General features: G+C 39.1%; 1 protein-coding gene across 1 annotated transcript in view; it reads left to right on the top strand.

Moving 5' to 3' along the window:
• KCNH1 (potassium voltage-gated channel subfamily H member 1) overlaps positions 1–19,199 on the top strand; it is a 136,809-nt gene that overhangs the window by 8,598 nt on the left and 109,012 nt on the right. The window contains exon 2 of the mRNA XM_026695383.2: positions 15,301–15,424. Coding sequence (XP_026551168.2) covers positions 15,301–15,424 — 124 coding nt within the window. The remainder of the gene's footprint in view (positions 1–15,300; positions 15,425–19,199) is intronic.

The raw sequence follows: 19,199 nt of genomic DNA, 5'->3' as shown, positions 1-19,199 counted from the left end.
ATTCTTTCAGGGTGGGGGTGAGAAATGGCTCCTTGGAAGCATTTTGCTTCATTAGCCCATGTTCTGGGGCTTTAAGATTCTCCCTCTCCCCTCAAAATGTTTTCCATTTCCCTTATAAGTAACCCCTTTGTACTTATTCCCTCCATCTCCCAATAAGCTTTATATTCCTTCTTACTTCAGACTGGCTTTTAGATGTGGAAATTGATGTTCAAGGAGAGCCACTGTGGGTTTTCCTCCAAATGTATAAGATTTTGGAGATTCAGGATCATTTTTGACAAGGTATTGCTGAACGTTTCACTTAGAAAGAAAATGAACTATGTTTTCTGGTTGCAAAAAATGGATACAGTTTATACCTAGAAGTGTAGAGCTCCTGATGGTGCCAGCTGTCAACAAGAACCTGACCATCTGTGACTGAGGAGACTGGTATGTCTACCAAAATACATGTTCTGTAGCCATAGTATCCTGTTTTAGTTTTATTTCTAATATATAGAAGAGGATGTCCCCATGAAATTTGCTGCCTCAACTGTTTGCATTGCTTCAGAAAAAGTTCTTTATAGGTAAGAACTCAGATGAATAAATAACAGCACTACTGTTTTTCAGGGTATTATTCCCTGGGCAAAATCAGCACTGGGACTTTTTTTAAAAGAAAAGCTCAATTTCTTCTATTGGTAAGCTTATATACAGGAATAGCCTTTTTTTAAAAACCTTTAGAGAATTGCTGATCATTCTTTGATAAGTACTTGTCCATTAATTGGAAATTAACTAATTGGAAATTAGTGGAATACAACACTAATTAAAATCTTTGCTTAAGTGCCTGGATGACTTGTGGATTTCTTTCATATGGGTCCTGAAATGGCTTTGTTTTATTCTGACCTCAAAACCAGAGTTTATTTATGCATGCAACTGTTCCATGGTACCCTTACTTTTCAACTGTCACCCTTTAAAAAATAAAAATAAAAGCAAATTTAAATTATGGTATTTAAGAATCGATTGCATATCATATCTTAATTTGTTTCTGAAGGCTGCAGATTACTCTTATATGGCAATGTATGCTTTTGTAAATTCAGTGAAACTTTACTTATAAATAAAAAGTAAAAAGAATTAAAAAAAAAAAGGTCTCCTGCTTGAAAGCTCCCTTTCAACTCTGTTATTCTGATCCAATTTTTCTAATAATGTAGCACAGCAGGCTTAACATGTATCTTGATAATGCAGACACCTGACACCAAACACTAGAGGGATCTGTTTCCATACTGCTTTACCAAGCACATTCTCTTTTATCCTTGTTGGAAAGGACTGAAAAGCAATGTACATTGTATTTTCTGAACATATTTTCTTTGAAACAGCAAAATCACATAACACATTTTAAAATGAAATCTTTCATTCCTATCTTTATTTAATTTTTTAAAAGACTCTTTATATAATTCTTTTAAGTTAACTCCATTTCAATTATCACTTCCCCCGTTTTCTGTGTCAGATCTCATTAACCAATACTATAAAGGGAAAAGACTTCAAGGGGATTTTGTCAACTTGATATTTATTATCACTACTCCAATTTCTCTCAGTTACTAAAGCATTAGTTATGGTCTACAATACATGATATTAAAAGAAGGAAAGAGAAGCAGAAAGGCAAAACCCTTTAAGCTCTCCAGGTTTCCACTGTTTCTTCATCCTCCATATCACATCATATTTTTCTTCCCCACCTTTGATCTACTTGTGCCTCATGATCACTGGGTTTGTTTCAGCCCATGGGATTGAAATAGCTGCCATGTATAGGAAATGTGAGCTGATGCTGTCATTATCACCCAGTTGATCTATTACAGAGGTCCCCAAACTTGGCAACCCTAAGAGTTGTGGACTTCAGCTCCCAGAATTCTCCAGTCAGCATAGAATTCTGGGAATTGAAGTTCTCAAGTCTTAAAGTTGCCAAGTTTGGAGACCTCTGGTCTATTGCAATGTGCTTGGTTTCATTAAAGACCATTTGGAAATTACAGTGAGATAATCCAGAATATAGGAACCCTTTTACTAACTGGCATGTAATTCTGGGAAAGCAATGCAACAAGCTTTTTACTGGCTGTCAGATGCTGGCTTTCACCTCTATAGTCCTTTACGGCTTGACACCTGAGGGCCGACAGGACCATCTGCTCCCATGAGGAACCTATTAGATCATCTTGGAAGAAGATATTCTTAGTTCTCACTTTTGGCAAGTAAAGAAAGCTGTAGCAGGCAGTGCTATGTTTTTAGCTGTTTTGCAGAGTGTTTTATTTAGATTTGGACATCTTTTATTTTTCACATTTCTTACTGATTAATTCGCTCTTTGGGGCTTGGTTTTATTTTAATTGTTTTTAATTTTGAAATTTTACTACAAATGTTTTAAATAATTTATGTTAGATAAGCGTCAAGAGTTGATTTGGACTGCAGCAGGATATATAAATAAACAAGTTCTTGGAGCCAGATGGTGAAAAGTAGCTCTATGGAACCAGCAACAGAAAGACCAATCTGCTTGCTGTGCTTCAAGTTTTATCATGATAGGGAAGCTGTTTAGCAAGAATGTGCTTCTTTGGATTTAGTAGGCATAAAGGATCTACTAACGTACTCTGAATGTTCTCAGGATATGATTAATTTTTGGGTCTTGACCTGTTCTATTAGGAGTTGTGTTTGTAGTGAAACTATTTGTTGAGCTGGCCTATTTTTTGACTGGCCTGACAACAGACTCCAACCCACTATTAACAATTGACTAGCAAGGGAAGAACCAGGGTCTATTGCTATAGAAAAGGAAAGAACTGTAACAATAAAATCTAGTGCTTCTGGGATTGATATGAGTCCATATTCTTAATTCCAGGAAACTCAAGGACTCTTAATTTGGTTAGAGGTAGCCTGAAACAGCAACATTCAGGAGGTGCATTGTTATTGGGTCCTTCCGTTTTTCATGCCCAACAGCTGACTGGCTTCGACAACACCTTTCTTGGTAAAGAGGTGTGTGTATGAGTAAGAGAGAGAAGGACATCATCATGGTTTCCGCTGCTGCGGTTTTCCCGCTGAGAAGCAATTTAGGAGGAGAGAATCAATCCTCCTTGCCATCATTTCTCCCCCATCAAACTGTCTGCTTTGCAAAGAAAATAGAGGATGCAGCTGTTTCTCTCAGATACATAGCCACAGTGATCCAGGGATGGCCTATCTATTTGAGGACTATCTCAAATCATTTCTGCAAACACTCAGCCTTCATTTCTCATCTGATAAGAGAAAATGGGCAAGCCATGCAGATTGTAGGAGTTCTTGATTCCTTCGGTCAGATTTCATGCACATATTGGTAACTTTAACAGGGTTATTAATACTGTTCTGTACAGCTCTTTAGCATCATTCCCAATTCAGCTTTCTTGGACTGTAAAGGTGAGAGGAGAGAGATGCACTTCCAGACTTTCAAGATTTTGTTACAGTAATGAAGCCTTACAATAAAGTTAAAGCTAGCAATTCTGGGTGGTGCACCTTGTCTTTTGATTCAGCAAGGCTGACCTAGGGAGAAAAAAAGAAAGGATCATATTCCGTAATAGAGAAGTTGGGGGGCGGGATTTGTAAAATCTTAAGGGCATCAGAATAAAAATTGTGTTGGCTTTTCTTGAAGGTCTTTTAGTTAGGCCACGGGTGTTGATTTTAAGCGACTATTTTAGCCAGAAGCTATCTACGCCTAGTAAAACAAATGTTTCTCTTGTTTCTCTTCCTAAGACATATTCTCTTATAGGGTTTGTGTTTGCTTTCAATTGCCAGTTTTAGAATAACATAAGAATGATTTTCTTGGTCGAATTAATATATTTCTGAATATAGTGGATTTGGAAGGAGTTCAGGGAACCTTGATGCTTTTGTAGGTTATAAGAACTCCCTCAGCAAGTAAGACTTATTATGGGAGACATATCTCCAGGCCTCTTTGCTTACCATGTTTTTATGTTACTTTACAACACTGATGGGTTAATTTGGAGGCCCTTGAGATTTCTGAGTATTCAGTATGTCCAAGACTACAGTCCTGGGAGATAGTCTGACCCCCCCCAGCACCTAAGATGGAAACAACTCTAGAAAATAACTCTTGGTGGTTGGCTTTGGTGGTCCATGGCAGGCTTGAGCATTGGGCCACATCCAACATGATGCAGTTCAGTGGTGACAAAAGTAAAGTCCTGCATTTAGCCAGGAATAACCAAATACACAGGTACAGAATAGGCAGTACTTGGCTCAACAGTAGTAACTGTGAGAGGGATCTAGGTGTCCTGATGGACTACTGTTGCATTAACAGAGGGACAGCATCAAGATCACAAGGAGTGATAATACCATCATACTTGTTCTAGTTACACAATATGAAAAAGATGCTGAGGCCCTAAAAAGAATGCAGGGAAGAGCAACAAAGTTGATAAGGGGTCTGGATGAATAGCTAAAGGTACTTGATATGTCTAGCCTAACAAAGAGAAGAATTAGGGATGCCATGATAGCTGTCTTTTAGTACATGAGGGGCGGCCACAGCGAGGCGAGGGTTGACTTATTCTCCAAAGTTCCTGAGAGTAGGACAAGAAGCAATGGGCAGAAGCTTGTTTAAGAGAGATCCAATCTGGAACTGAGGAGAAATTTCCTGACACAACAATTCTGCCTCCCAGAATCTTTTCAAGAAAAAATTGGACAGCCATTTCACCAGATGGGTATAAGAATTGTCTTGAGTGGGTGATTAGACTAGAAGCCTTCTAAAGCCCCTTTCAGCCCTATAATTCCATGATTCTAAGCCAATGTATATCAGATAACAGATCATCAGAGTTGGAAGGGACTTTGTAGGTCATTTAGTCCAGTGGTCACCAACTGGTGGGCCGCGGCCCACTGGTGGGCTGTGAGAAAATTTTGGTGGGCCGCAGAGAAATCTCACCCCCAGAGCACCCTCCCCAAAGCAATTAATCCAGGCTTCGCAGAAACACAAGGCTGCACCGCCCACATGGCCCACAGAAACCCTCCCCGCCCACTCACTCCTTACCCAGTAAACTTGCCTGCTAAATTTCTGTTTTTCCTTTTTCCGACCATCATCTGTTCTGCTGTGCCTGGAGATTTAGATTAGCTAGGAAGCAGGAAATGGTTGGATTTCTTGCTTTCTAGCTAGTCTTTAGATCTTCGGCTCTGCTTTTAAGTACAGCCGAACCTCCCTTAGGACTGAAGGTTTGCTTGCAAGCAAATTCATTGCAGACTCACGGCAAACAAATTTGAGAGACTGAGCTAGCTGATGGCAGATAGATCATTGAATGATTCTGTGAGCAGCTCAATCTGCCTGCTTTGCCTGATTTTGGGAAAAAGTTGCTCTTTTTAAAAAAATAAAAAATTCATTTACATGCATGGTGTGTTGTGAATTAATTTTGTGAGTTTGCTTGCAAGCAAATTTTATGTGATAGACTGAGCTAGCCAATGGCAGATAGATAGATTTCGGAATGAATCTGTGATTCTGTGAGCAACTCAATCTGCCTGCCTGCTTTGCCTGATTTTGGGTAAAAGTTGCTATTTTTTAATAAAAAAATTCAATATTTATATAAATATTTATAATATTTTCATACAAGCCATGCCCAGCCAGTCACATGACCACCAAGCCACACTTACAAATTAGGCTACACCCACATAACCAGTTAGTGGTCCCTGAGATCTAAAAGGTTGGCGATCCCTGATCTAGTCCAACCCCCCGTTCAAGCGTGAGACCCTACACTATTTCTGACAAATGGCAGTCCAATCTCTTCTTGAAAGTCTCAAGTGATGGCTCTCCCACAACTTCCGAGGGGAAGCTGTTCCATTGGTTGATTGTTCTCACTGTCAGAAAGTTTCTCCTTATTTCCAGGTTAAATCTCTCCTTCTTCAGTTTCCATCCATTGTTCCTTGTCTGGCCTACAGGTGCTTTAGAAAATAGCTTGACCCCTTCCTCTCTATGGCAGCCCCTCAAAAATCACTTCATAAAGAATGGGTTTCCTAAAGTTGGAGATAATTTGAATGTCTGTGATTTATGACCTTGGGAGAATGATGAATGTATCTACTCCTATTTTATAGCTGTTAAAGATAGCAGACATCACTATATCACATAACGTTAAATTTCCAATTTAACTCTACACTATGAGAAAAAGCTTCATTTCATTTCTCACCAGATGATGATGGTTTTAATATTGCAGTAAAAAGATAACAACTTCATAATCACTTTCTCCATACTATACTTCACATGATTTTAGACATTTTATCTGTCTATGTATGTCAGTCTGTCCTATCTCTCTATCTAGCTAGATTGTGGAACAGGAAGGTAAAATGTGCTGTTCTAGAAGTGCGCATAATTGTCAGTAATGTTGCATTCTGTAGAAGATACTTTTCAAGGGCAGCTCCATGTAGAACATGTTGCAGTAGTCCAATCTGGAGATGATTAGGGCATGAGTGACAATAAGCAGGGTCTAATGATCTAGAAATGGGCCAAATGGTTCACAAGATGGAGATTTCTATTATATTTCCTCTTTATTGTTACTTTCCTAAGATAAGTGCCTTGCTTAGCGTGTCAGCCTTCAAGATTTTCTCCCTTTGCTTTGTACCTTTTGGCTGTCATGAGTAATGGGGGGAGGAGGGGGGATATGGTTATGGGAAGTGAGCTGGAGGTGTTACAAAACAGAACTGTATAAGCGGAGGGGGGGTAGCTTAGACTTCTATCCCATGCTATGCGCAGCTGCAACTCTTTATCAAAATATGTCAACGTCAATGGACAGAGGCCTCATCACCACCTGGAGATGCCCACAGGATGATATACACAACTTTTAATTGGATGAGAAAATTGAACTGTTGGGGGTGGGAACGTTGCCGTTACTTTGTATATGTGATTTACATGCCCATTTTCTCAGATTCAGAATTCTTTTGTTGCTACCACTTGATTTCCAGTAAAAGATATCTTTTCTCTGATTAAAAGAGTAAGTATTTCTTTCTTGGATTTTGAATGGGGCACCAGCTGACATTATTCTGAATCTCCATGTTACCAGCCCACTCGGAGAATTAATAAAAAATTTTCCAAGGCGGTCTGAACACAATGTCAAATCCAGCCAGCGACCAAGAAGACCTGGGAGCGACTGGAGGACAAGATTTCATGCTGTTAGAGGTGGCAGGGGAAACCAACTTGTTAGCAGAATGAAGTCTTTGCGAAAAACCAGCTGTAAAAACCAAATGGTCCCTGGGAGTCGGCTGGAAGGATCCTGAGGAAAAGCCTCCTCCAGGAGTGACCACTACCCGTGGCATGGAAGAGAGGAGCCATGGCAAGAGAAGGAAAGAAAGAATTTTTTACTAACTCAAGCCATGCATCTTCTGAATGAAGCAATCGGAGAACCTCAAACTGATCAAAGGTATGAGGGAGAGGAGGGGGAGGCAGCCCCATACAGAAGAATCAGAGCAGCCACCCCCCCAAAATCAACCTGGGCTAGCTCAACAGGCAGCAGCAGCCCAGGGCCCCCCAGCAGGGGGAGTAATTGCCAGAAGACATAGAACTCCAAAGGTGCCTCCGTTGGAAGTAAAATATGGGGGTGGATCCCAAGGAGTTAGGATTCTTCCTGGCACAAGTCTGGAGCCATATGGAGGAATATGGAGGGGATTTTTCCTCAGAAGCAGCCAAAGTTAGATGTGTTACAAGGGCTCTGGAGGGAACAGCTGCAAAGTGGATGGTGACTTTGCATAATGATAATACCCCTCAGCTGATGAATTATGACCTGTTCATGACTATGCTGCGGGCCAGGTTTGAAGACCTACTTGCTGAACGTAAGGCCAGAATTAGGGTGAAGACCATAAATCAGGGGCGGAGATCAGTGGCCGACTACACCCAGGAATTTAGAGAGCTGGCGTGTCATATTCAAGACTGGTCCCAGGGAGCCCCGAGCTTTTAAAGATGGGTTGAATGAAGATGTATATCAAAGCTGTATTGCCAGAAGAGACCCCAGTGAGCTGTAGCAGTGGTACGTGCTGGCAGCAGAGGTGGAAATTGATCTGACCTGAAACAGACGCTGGGAGGGTCTTGGTTGGAGCAAGTCCTATCCCACCAGCCCTCAAGAAGCCTTAAAACCTCAAATGGGAGGAATGGCGGCAAAACCCAATACTGTATGCTTCCGATGTGGGAAGGAAGTCTGAGCTGCAGACTGCCATGCCAAGCTAGAGCCAAAGAGGGCACCAGGAGGAGGAAGAAAACCTGAAAAAAACCCAGCAAAGCCTCGCGAAATGGCGCTTAAAGTGGAGGAGGTCATAGAGATCACCTCTCCGAAAGGAGAGGAGCTGGGAACTCCAACCTCTTCTGAAAAGAGTGAATTCGAATCAGAAGACGACTCACTGGTAAGTCCCAACAAGGGCCCTATGACCATTCCAGTGAGATTAAAGGTACCCACGTCGGGAGCCAAAGGGGATATGCTGGCCTTGTTAGACTCTGGGTGCACAAGGTGCGTGATCAGCTCGGAGGTAGTAGAGAAAATGGGCTTAAGGCTAAAGACTTTAAAAACGCCCATAGCCTTCTGCCAACTGGATGGATTGGTAGCTGTGGGCGGCCCTGCATATTTCATAATGGAACCAGTAGAAATGACGATGGGGAAGCATAGAGAGACTTTGTGTTTTATTGTGGCTCCTGGGATGGAGCGCCCACTAATACTGGGTTTGCCTTGGCTATGGAAATGGAACCCCAATGTTGACTTGGCCAAAGGGAAATTTTTTTACGAAACTCGACCTGAGAGAAGCATACTACCGAGTTCGAATTAAGGAAGGGGATGAATGGAAAACTGCTTTTAACTACCCAATGGGTTGTTTCCAATTCAACATTCTTCCATTTGGCCTACAGGGGGCCCCTGCAATATTCATGCAAATGATCAATCAGGTGTTGCATGAACATTTATACAAAGGGGTGCTGGTTTATCTCGATGATATTCTTATCTACACAGAGACTCGTGATGAACATGTGAAACTAATGCAGTCAGTTCTGGAAAAACTTTGAGCTGCTGAGCTGTATGCAAAGTTGTCCAAGTGTGAATTCCACCAGGAAAAAATTGACTATTTAGGCTATCACATATCACATGATGGCATAGAAATGGATCTGGGGAAAGTTCATGCCATTTTGGAATGTGCCCCTCCCCGTACCAGGAAGCAACTTCAAAGTTTCTTGGGATTTGCTAATTTTTACCGTCAATTTATCCCTGCTTTTGTGAAGATTGCAATGCCTATCACAAATCTCCTAAAACCAAAGGGGAGGTGAAACCGAAGCCTAGTAAACCACTGGAATGGTCCATGGAATGTCAAGCTGCTTTTGAGAAGCTGAAATGACTGTTTGCTGCTGAACCAGTACTCAAGCACCCGTACATGGATGCTCCTTTTGTAATCCAAGCCGATGAGAGTGACGTGGCAGTCGGGGCAGTGTTACTACAAGCAAACGAGACGGGGACTCTGCAACCATGTGCATATACTTCCCATAAACTTTTTAGTACTATCAAGAAAATATTTTGCTAAATGTTGTTCACTTAATTAAAAAACTCCTATCCACCTCCAAATTAGTAATGAAGTTGCAAAAAATACTTAAGACAGATATCCTGTAATCTTCCCACTGCTTGGATGTTTTGGAAGACAAAGTCTTCCAAAGACTCATGAGAAAGCTGCATGCAATTTGGACTAGGCTGATCATTCGAAAGAAGGCCTAGTACAACCAACAGCTGCTTTGCAAAGGGTGTGCCAATTAGGTGTGCTTCATCAGCAGGAGGAGGAAGAAGATAGGGATGGAAGGGCTAGAAGAATGCAGGACTGGCAGAGATGGTAAAGGCGGTCAAATGGGGAAAATGGATGGTGGGATAGGTGGACAGGGAATTGAAGAGGAGGCAATCTCTTATTTTACTGAGGCTTGAGGCTGGGAGAGATCAATATGTGAATGACTTGGATCAGGGTGGGTCCTAGCCTAACAATTGGTGTGATTCAGATAGCAACATCAGCTGGGACTGCTGGGATTCCTGTTGCTAAATGATGTGATTATATGGCATTGTGTTTTATGACTGCATCACTTAGTGATGGAAATTCTGCTTTCAACTGCTGTTGGTAAACTCAAGGACCACCTGTAGTATTGCCTTTTTAGTATTCCAGTTCTTGCAGCCTAAATTAGTGGAACCATGTAAGCAGCTAATAGGAGTTTTATAGGATTTGGATTGCATGAAGACAATTTGGGAGAAATTGTTTGAAATACACTTTACTGTTAGTGAAGAATGCTGCAACAAACTAAGTAAAAGTGAAGAGATATAACAATGCAGGAGTGAAGTTATAATGTCTTGCTGTTATAGTGTCATCATACATAAATGATGGGTACATAAAGTTATTTCTAACAGTTGTAAATGAATTTGACCACTGGATATACATCACTAAAATTGTGTTTGATTGAAGTTTGCATGCTTCGTGCATGAGAAAAACTTTTCATGGAAAAAAGGGTATTCTTAGTTTATAAACCTGAATGTTCCAATTTCCCTGATTTGTGACTTTCTGTTGCTGATGATAGCAATAATGACTCATCTGACTCCATATGAATAATATTTTTATTTTTCCAAAAATGAAATGTAGAAATAGCAACACAGAACTGTATAAAAAGCTTATGGTGCATCTTTGTCATTATAAACATGTTAGGCCACCCCTAGGAAAGAATCTCAGCTCTTTTTATTTGGAAGCCTCTCTACATACTTAACAAGCCATTTGCTTTCAAATGTTTTATCTGCATGGAACACGATTGCTGTAGTAGTTGACTATTTGAAAAACATCTCCCTGATAAATCTATTCAAACTGCATGTTGATAGTGGGTAAAGCCCTGAGCTCAAGTGACCAGTGGTCCTCTTCCCCTTTCTTGGTTTCCTACTCATTTACCTCTTTCTCATCCTGATTTTTCCTTTCCTTCTTGACTTGTTCTCATCCAAAATAGGCTTTGAGAGAGGAACATGTCACTGGCCAGAGGCTCAAGCCAACTTCTTGCAGGCAACATTTGGGATTTGGCTGAAGGCTATAAGTTGCTTGCCTACCCTTAGTTCATTAAACGAAAAGTATTATTGCTGGTCTTAGAGCTACTTTTTAGCAGATTTAAGTGGTTTTAAGATTTAAGTCCTACTGATCTTGGCTAAATATTCCGTATAGAGTTTCTCTATAGTATGATGCATTTATAGGCTCAAGAAGCTTTGACTGCTTTTTCTTCACTCATGGTTTGTGATCAGGGTTGAAAATGATTGAAAGAAATCCCCAGCAACTTTTTTTTCTCACTGTCTATAAAGTTGGGAGGCGGGGACATCTTGAGTGTATTTGGGGAAAACTGTTTATAGAGCCAAATATATCTACTAGAAAAAAAAACAGCACCCTTTAGACAACTGTTTTTTCTGATATTGCTGTACTTTGCTCCCCTTCGCCCCTTCTTGGTTTATTTCCCTAACTCATTTGCAGCTTTCAGGCAAGGAGATATTCTTGCAAGGAGTTGGGATGCCAGGAACTCCCACCTGGGGAGTTGATAACTGATACCAAATTATCAGCCAAATACACATTAATGGCTTCTATAGTGATACACCAATGACCCTAGGTTCAATATATTGTGAACATCCTCATTTTGCTTGATATAAAACTCATTGCCAATCATAGACTGTCAACAATACTCAGATAAGTAGTTTGATGCAGCATAATGCAGCTTTTTGTATTCTTAAAACAATACAGTCATTTACTGTAGTTATATCAATTTGTATGCTACCTCAAAAATAACTGTTGCATTGCAAGGATCTTGATGTTGCATATATTTACAAATATAACTCCTGACATGCATACTGCACATATTGACTACCACTGAAACATAATAAATTGTCACACAAGCCAAGATAGTTCTGAATGTTTATATTTATCAAGTAATGTATGCACATTCAGTAACTATTTAAAAGAAAATAGATGAGCTTGTATTGATTAATTTCTGGAAGCAATATCAGCCTTGTGATATTAGGAAACAGTTTAACACATCAAAGCTATCACCTAACCATTGAACAGTGAACAAACCAAAGCAAAAACAGGTTTTATAAATCTTATTTGTGGGAAATGGTGACTTTGGGAAGAGTTTCATATCCTCTTCTAGTGTTGTGCTAAAATAATAAAAGATCACAATACACGTAAAGTATTTCTTTGCTTATTTCTGTCCAGAACTAACAATTGCCTTGCTTTGTTAAGACTTTCCCATCTTTTCCACAAATTAATATAATTGTCTTTAGATTTTTTTTAAATCTCAGGACTGTTTGATCTTCATTAATTATTGCTATTGGTTGGAATTAAGCTTTGCAACAAAATATAAGAATACTTATTTGGGCTTTGGTGGAGATCAATATCTATCTATTAGGTATCACAACACTGAAAAAAGAAAAGAAAAAGAACTTATGCAGCCTAGTATTTTCTTAAGTTATTAAAATATTTGGAAAAGAGGAGAAAACAGTAGTCTTCATTGAGAGGGGCTTCCTCCCCCCTCCCCCGTTTGATCCTGTGAATAAAGAAACATTTCAGAAACCCTTCATATGCATATATGAAAGAATATAGTGTGAAGACACACATTCTGTAATGATTTATAGGCTGTCATTGGTATGTTGCATATAATGGTTCAATGACAGAAAACGATGTAACCATAAAAAATGTGACATCATGTGCTACATTCTATCAATGACTTTGAAATTCAAGATAATATCTTGAGAATGACATTGCTGGTTAATATTAGTTATGCTTGATGTACATTATATTGCTTTTGTTTCCTGAGAAGATCATGCTGCCAACACATGATTTTTCAGACTAGCTATAGAACAGGGCAAATCATCAGGGTGCTATTAGGTAACAGGCTGAGCTCAATTGCTAACCATTGCTTCTTATGGTGATTATGGCTTTGTTAACACTCTTGCCATCATTTGGATAAAAATTTCTGGCAGTGCTTGCAAATATTTTGCAACAAATACATGGACTGCCAAATATTGAAATAGAATTGTACTATAATTGGGTTTAGAGGTGCAGCTGGGACTTCAGATGTTGTTAGGTGGTCTCTCATTTTATGAGTATCTGCATATCCAAGACAAACCAGGTGCTGACATAAGGCCACTATGCTCTTGCCATAGCCATCAAATTTTGCTACTCTCTGAATGGTGATTTAGAGCACTAGACTTTGAGTCTAAATCCCAGTCGTAAAGGGTTGACTATGCAATATAAATTCATGCCAAATTTGGAAAAGAACTTGGATTCAAAAGTGGCCAATCTGCTAGTTTGGCTTCAGATTTATTTGACAAAATTGGCTGGGAATACAGTGGTTTAAGTTTGGAAAAAGAAATTGAAAATATACTGTACTTTCTAAGGTCAATGATTTACAAACATCAGAAATCCATTATAAGGTCAAGAAATGTAAGATTTTTTTAAAAAAATAGTATTTTCATATTAATCCTAGTACTCATTAATAACTGGTAAAAATGCTGTGATGATTATCATTGTTAAGTATCTTGTTTCACATATGCAAAATTATATTGTAATATATTGCAATAAAGTAATGAATAATTATATTAAATGATTACTAAGGAATTAAATCATGATATGTAAATTCATTGTTCCTTCTTTTATAGATCCTAGTTTTCTGTATGCTTCCTTTTTTCTAATATTGCCATTATTTTCCTACAAAAAATGGACTTGGATAAATTTGTACTTATAATATCACTACACCTGCTACCCAGCCTCCTTTAATTCATTTAAAATAAGATATACCCACATCTGCAATCAGTCATGAGTAATTATGTGAATAGACAAAAAAGAAGATGGGTACACTTCAAAATATTAAGCCTACAAATTAGGCCAAGAGCACAGAAGCTCTTGCAGGAAGATCCAGCTGGCCATGCGGCATGGGATATTTTATGTCTTCGTGGGTCCTTATTTCATTTTGTAGAAAATAAAATAATTTCTGATTCCACGCTTCCTATAAATCGTTGGTTATAGGAGAAGAGTGATTTTTTGTGGCCACCTAGAGAAGTGTATTTTATTTCTTCTTATTCCTATTCTTCTTATTAATATTATTTACCAATCTTTCCACTGAGGAACCACTTCTTGGTTTCCACAGTAACCCAGGATCTCCTGGAACAGTTTATAAAGTCAGCTGTTGAGGAAAAGCTATGCTGTATAAGTCACTTTCTTGATGCATGCCCTCTTTGAGCCAATGGGCTGCTAAACCTAGGATAGGCTTTTAGCCTATATCAGAATGGTTTACTCAGTCTCAGGTTTTCTCACTGCACGTGCCTGCATAGCACCATGAAGTGGGGGAGAACTATGCAGGGGTGGGATTCTACCAGTTCACACCTATTTATTAGAACCAGTTGTTAACATTCTAAGCAGTTTGGAGAACCAATTGTTAGAAGAAATTACTGGCCTAATCCTGTAAGGAAGGCAGGAAGGAAACATTCTGGTGTTGCTTACAGAAACTGCCTCTCCATTAACCCTTATTACATTCTTGGCAGGACTAGACTTCCTGCCTCAGGAACATCTCTGGAGGGTTTTTTCCCTCCTTTGCTAGTACTTTGCTTGTGTGGAGTGACCATTCAAAGATACAATGGCACTGAAAAAAGTGACTTATGACCATTTTTCACACTTACAACTGTTGCAGCATCCCCACAATCATGAGAGGCTAGGCAAGGAGATGCGTGCCTCGATGTGAGTGATGTTGAGTTGGCCACACCCAGCCAATAACATGACCACAAAGCCACGCCCATCACCTAAGCCACGCCCACAGAACAGGTTGTTAAAATTTTTGAATCCCACCCCTGGAACTACGTATCAATAATTCTCGCAGTAAAGATGATGCCAGACAAGTGAAAGCACAGTGATAATGTCAAAATATTAATTCATTATCAGTTCAGTTTCCAACAAGGACAATTGAAACAGCCTCAGAACTGCAGGTGCAAAATAGCAATCTGATCAAGATAGGAATGAAAGGGATGAATCAATCTCTTTCTCCACTCTCTGCAGTTACTGTAATGTTCTTTTAAAAAAGAAACATACATAGACATTGTGGTGAGGCAATTAATGCCGTATCTAATTTAGCCATTAGTTGCTGGAATGAAAGCAAGTCTCTCAGTCCAAAGACTATTCTTAATCTCCAAGGTGGGAAACATATGTAAGATTACCAGGTTTCTCTAACTCTTTTGTGTCAGATAATATTTGACCTAGATAAGAGAACAAGGAAGAGTCTATTGTATAATCAATATGCCATGGAACTTCTTTATCTAACAGAACTGTTGTTTCAAACAGATACAAATTTTGTCCTGGGTAATGCGCAGATAGTGGATTGGCCAGTTGTATACAGCAATGATGGATTCTGCAAGCTGTCAGGATACCACCGAGCAGAAGTTATGCAAAAGAGCAGCACCTGCAGGTATTTCAGTACAGGCTTATTTACAGTTACAGGTTTGTATTTCTGTAAAGTGACTGCTAATATTTCTGTGTTCTTCATCAAGCAAAATGAGTCCCTTGGATTTTATGTGTGCTGTCGAGATCAGGGAAGGAGCAACATTCTGGATCTTTTCTATCTTCCAAGAAGTTTACATATAAGGTGTTCCCATCTAAAGGAAATTGTGTATGTATCTTCAAGTCAATCTTGATTCCTGGCAACTACTTCTTGACAAGATTTTGGAAGTCTTTTGACCTTGACTCCTTCCTGAGCTGAGAGAGAGTGATTGACCCAAAATCACCTAGCTGGCGTCGTGCCTATGGCAGGACTAGAACTCACAGTATCCTGGTGCCTTTTCCACTACACCAAATTGGCTTTCATTTGCTCAGCCAGAGTTTTGTAACAAGTTACAGGGTTGAACTAGGATTTGGAACCAATTTTTCTTAAGGTACAATCTACAATGAGTCTTGATTTCCTACTGATAAGTCATACCTGTAGCCCTACCTTCAAAATGTAGTGCCCATCATATGTTAAATTCACAACCCCCCTACATTCCCAGATTTTATGGCTCAGACGTGTCATAAAGTTCTTAATGCATATGTATTCAGACGAACTTCTGACCTAGATTTCCTAACAGAATTGTTATACTTTCTTTCTTTACTCTCCCATCTTTTACCATACTATTAAATGGTATAACTGTAATTAACTCCTATGTTAAATACTATTGAGGAACTGATTATGCAGTTTTACATTCTTGTGCTTTGTAAAATGCCATGTGTATACCCACAATGACATGTGTATGCCCACATACCCTCCTTCCCTTCCTATTTTCTCCTTCCCTTTTCAGTTTGTTGTGCAGCCATATTGTTCAGTCTAGCCCTTTACCAACTGGATTCAGATTTCACAGTGGAGTTGTTCATATTAAAAAAAGTTTCTCTCAACTTGCTTCAAAGTATCTTCATGGGCATATTCAAGTTGTTTTCTTGCAAAAGTCTGGAACTGGTTTACTCTTGCTTTCTTCCAAGATATTTTTAAATATCCAGACAGTGCTGTGGGACTCCTAGGTGTTTATTTTAACCAGAGTACTAATCATACTGAACTTGCTTTCACTTTTTGAGGTTATCTGAGGTTATTTAGGTGCTGCTGCTGTCAAAACTCTAAAATCAGTTTTCTGGGAAGAGGAGAAGATGGGATCTTTGCTACTCTTGAAGAAAGAGTGCAAAGTTAATTCCCTGTGCCTAAATAAAACACAGTATGAAATCGTTGTGCTAAACTCTTTGTCCTAGCTGGCTCCTTATTTCTTTGATTCTTCCCACCCTTCTCCACAGTGGGTAATGTGGCACTACTGAGCTAAACAATTATTGAATCTCCCTTTTTACACCAATCAGGTTTTTATCTTTTCTCTTGCTATGAACTTAATTTTATTTTATTTTATTTATTTTATTTATTTGTCAATTGTTTACGAGATAAGTAAAAGTGTATACATAATTATGAATACATGAAATGAGTACATATAAGAAAAATAAAAAAAATATAAAAGAAACAATAGGACAGGGACGGTAGGCACATTGGTGCGTTTATGCACGCCCCTACAGACCTCTTAGGAAGGATGAGGTCAATAGTATACAGTCTAAGGTTAAAGTTTTTGGGGTTTGGGGAAGAAACTACAGAGTCGGGTAGAGTATTCCAGACATTGACCACTCTGTTGCTAAAGTCGTATTTCCTGCAGTCAAGCTTGGTGCGGTTAACCTTGAGTTTGTATCTGTTGTGTGTTCTTGTGTTGTTATGGTTGAAGCTGAAGTATTCATTGACAGGTAGGACATTGCAATGTATGATTTTATATACCATGCTTAAATCAGACCGAAGACGAGCGTAATTCAAGGTTTTCTAGTTCTAGAATTTCAAGTCTGGTGGCATAAGGTATTCTACAAGCGAGTAGAGGAGTGGAGAACTCTTCTTGTGAAATATTTCTGGACTTTCTCAATTGTGCTAATATCAGATACGTAATGTGGGTTCCAGACTGATGAGCTGTATTCGAGTATTGGTCTAGCAAATGTTTTGTATGCTCTAGTTAGTAGTGTGATATTACCAGAGAAAAAGCTACGTAAGATTAGGTTAACAACTCTTAATGCCTTTTTGGCTATGTAGTTGCAGTGGGCACTAGCACTTAGATCATTAGAGGTGAGTATTCCAAGGTCCTTTACAGAGCTTGGATCATCAACAAGATCTTGACTATTCAGCTTGTATTTTATTTTCGGATTTTTTTTGCCAATATGTAAGACAGAGCATTTATTTGTTGAGATTTGAAGTTGCCATTTGTTTGACCATTCTGATACATAGTCAAGATCTTTTTGAAGGGTAGCAGTATTGTCTGTGGTATTGAACAGCTTTACATCATCAGCGAAAAGAACGCAGTTGCTCTTAATATGATCACAGAGGTCATTTATGTAGAGTATGAAGAGAGTTGGTCCTAGAACACTGCCTTGGGGGACACCACTATTGACAGGTACAGAATTTGATAGGACACTCCCAATTTTGACCATTTGTTGTCTGTTTGACAGGAATGCTTCTATCCAGTTATGCAGTTGTCCAGAGATACCATAGGATTTTATTTTTAGTAGTAGTTTGTCATGTACCACTGAATCAAAGGCTTTACAGAAGTCTATGTAGATTGCATCTATTGTTTTGCCCTGATCAAGTTGTGTAGTCCATATGTTTTTGCAGTGTAAGAGTTGCAGATTACAGGATAGCTTTTTCTGAAACCAAATTGTTTATTGGAGAGTAGGTTGTTTGTCTCTAAGTGGAGGATGATGGATTGGTTAATAATTGATTCCATGACTTTACAGGTGACGCAGCATAAGGAGATTGGTCTGTAATTTTCAACTAGGCAAGGGTCTCCTTTTTGAAGATGGGGATGACTGTGGCTTGTGACCATAGGTTAGGCAAGGAACTGGTCCTGAAAGATTTTTCAAAGATTATGCTTAGAGGTTCGGTTATGGCAGTGGATAACTTTTTTTTAAGAGATAGGCACATATTCCATCCGGTCCAATAGATAGGGATGGTTTTAGATTGCGTAGTGCTTTTTCAACATTGTCTTCTGTAAAATCGATATGTATTAGATCACTGTAGTTATCTGTGGTTCGGCTAGGAAATGCTGGGCATGATCCATTGCTGTTTACAAATACTGAGCCAAAAAATGTGTTAAAGATGTTGGCTTTAATGGTGTAAATCATTGCAGTCTTTACCATTAGGTCCTATCAGGGGGTGGGATGGACCTTGAATCTTTTAGTTTGTTGTTTACAAAATTGTATAAAAAAGCATTGGTGGAATTGGTGCTTAGAGGTTTTCCTCTTGTTTAATATGATAATTGGTGCATTCGGTCTTTATTTGGTGGCATAAATTTTTGTATCGGCTTTTGAAATTGGCAACGTGACCAGATTTGTTTTTCCGCCAGAGTGATCTCTTTTGGATTGAAGTTTCCTTATTGTTATGGGCAATCTGTTTTTTTGTTTTGTTTTGGGAGTAGTTGTTGGTACATATAGTTTTATGACTCTTTTGACTTCAAGTAAAAATATGTTGTAATGGTCTTCAACAGTATTGCATCCATTGAATAGAGATTGCCAATCAAGGGATGAGAGATCGTTGTTTATAAGATCATAGTTGCCTTTTTTGAAATTATAATTGGGGATCACATCATTGTGGTGTTTTGCAGTTTTGTAGCACGTTAATTGCCACTACTGGTTGCCAAGAATCTTGGGGA

This window comes from Pseudonaja textilis, chromosome 1 (genome assembly GCF_049901715.1).
Source record: "Pseudonaja textilis isolate UNSWEBS1 chromosome 1, rPseTex1.2, whole genome shotgun sequence".
Lineage (NCBI taxonomy): Eukaryota > Metazoa > Chordata > Lepidosauria > Squamata > Elapidae > Pseudonaja > Pseudonaja textilis.
Note: the sequence above shows the minus strand (reverse complement) of the source record. Positions and strands in the feature narration are given on the sequence as shown.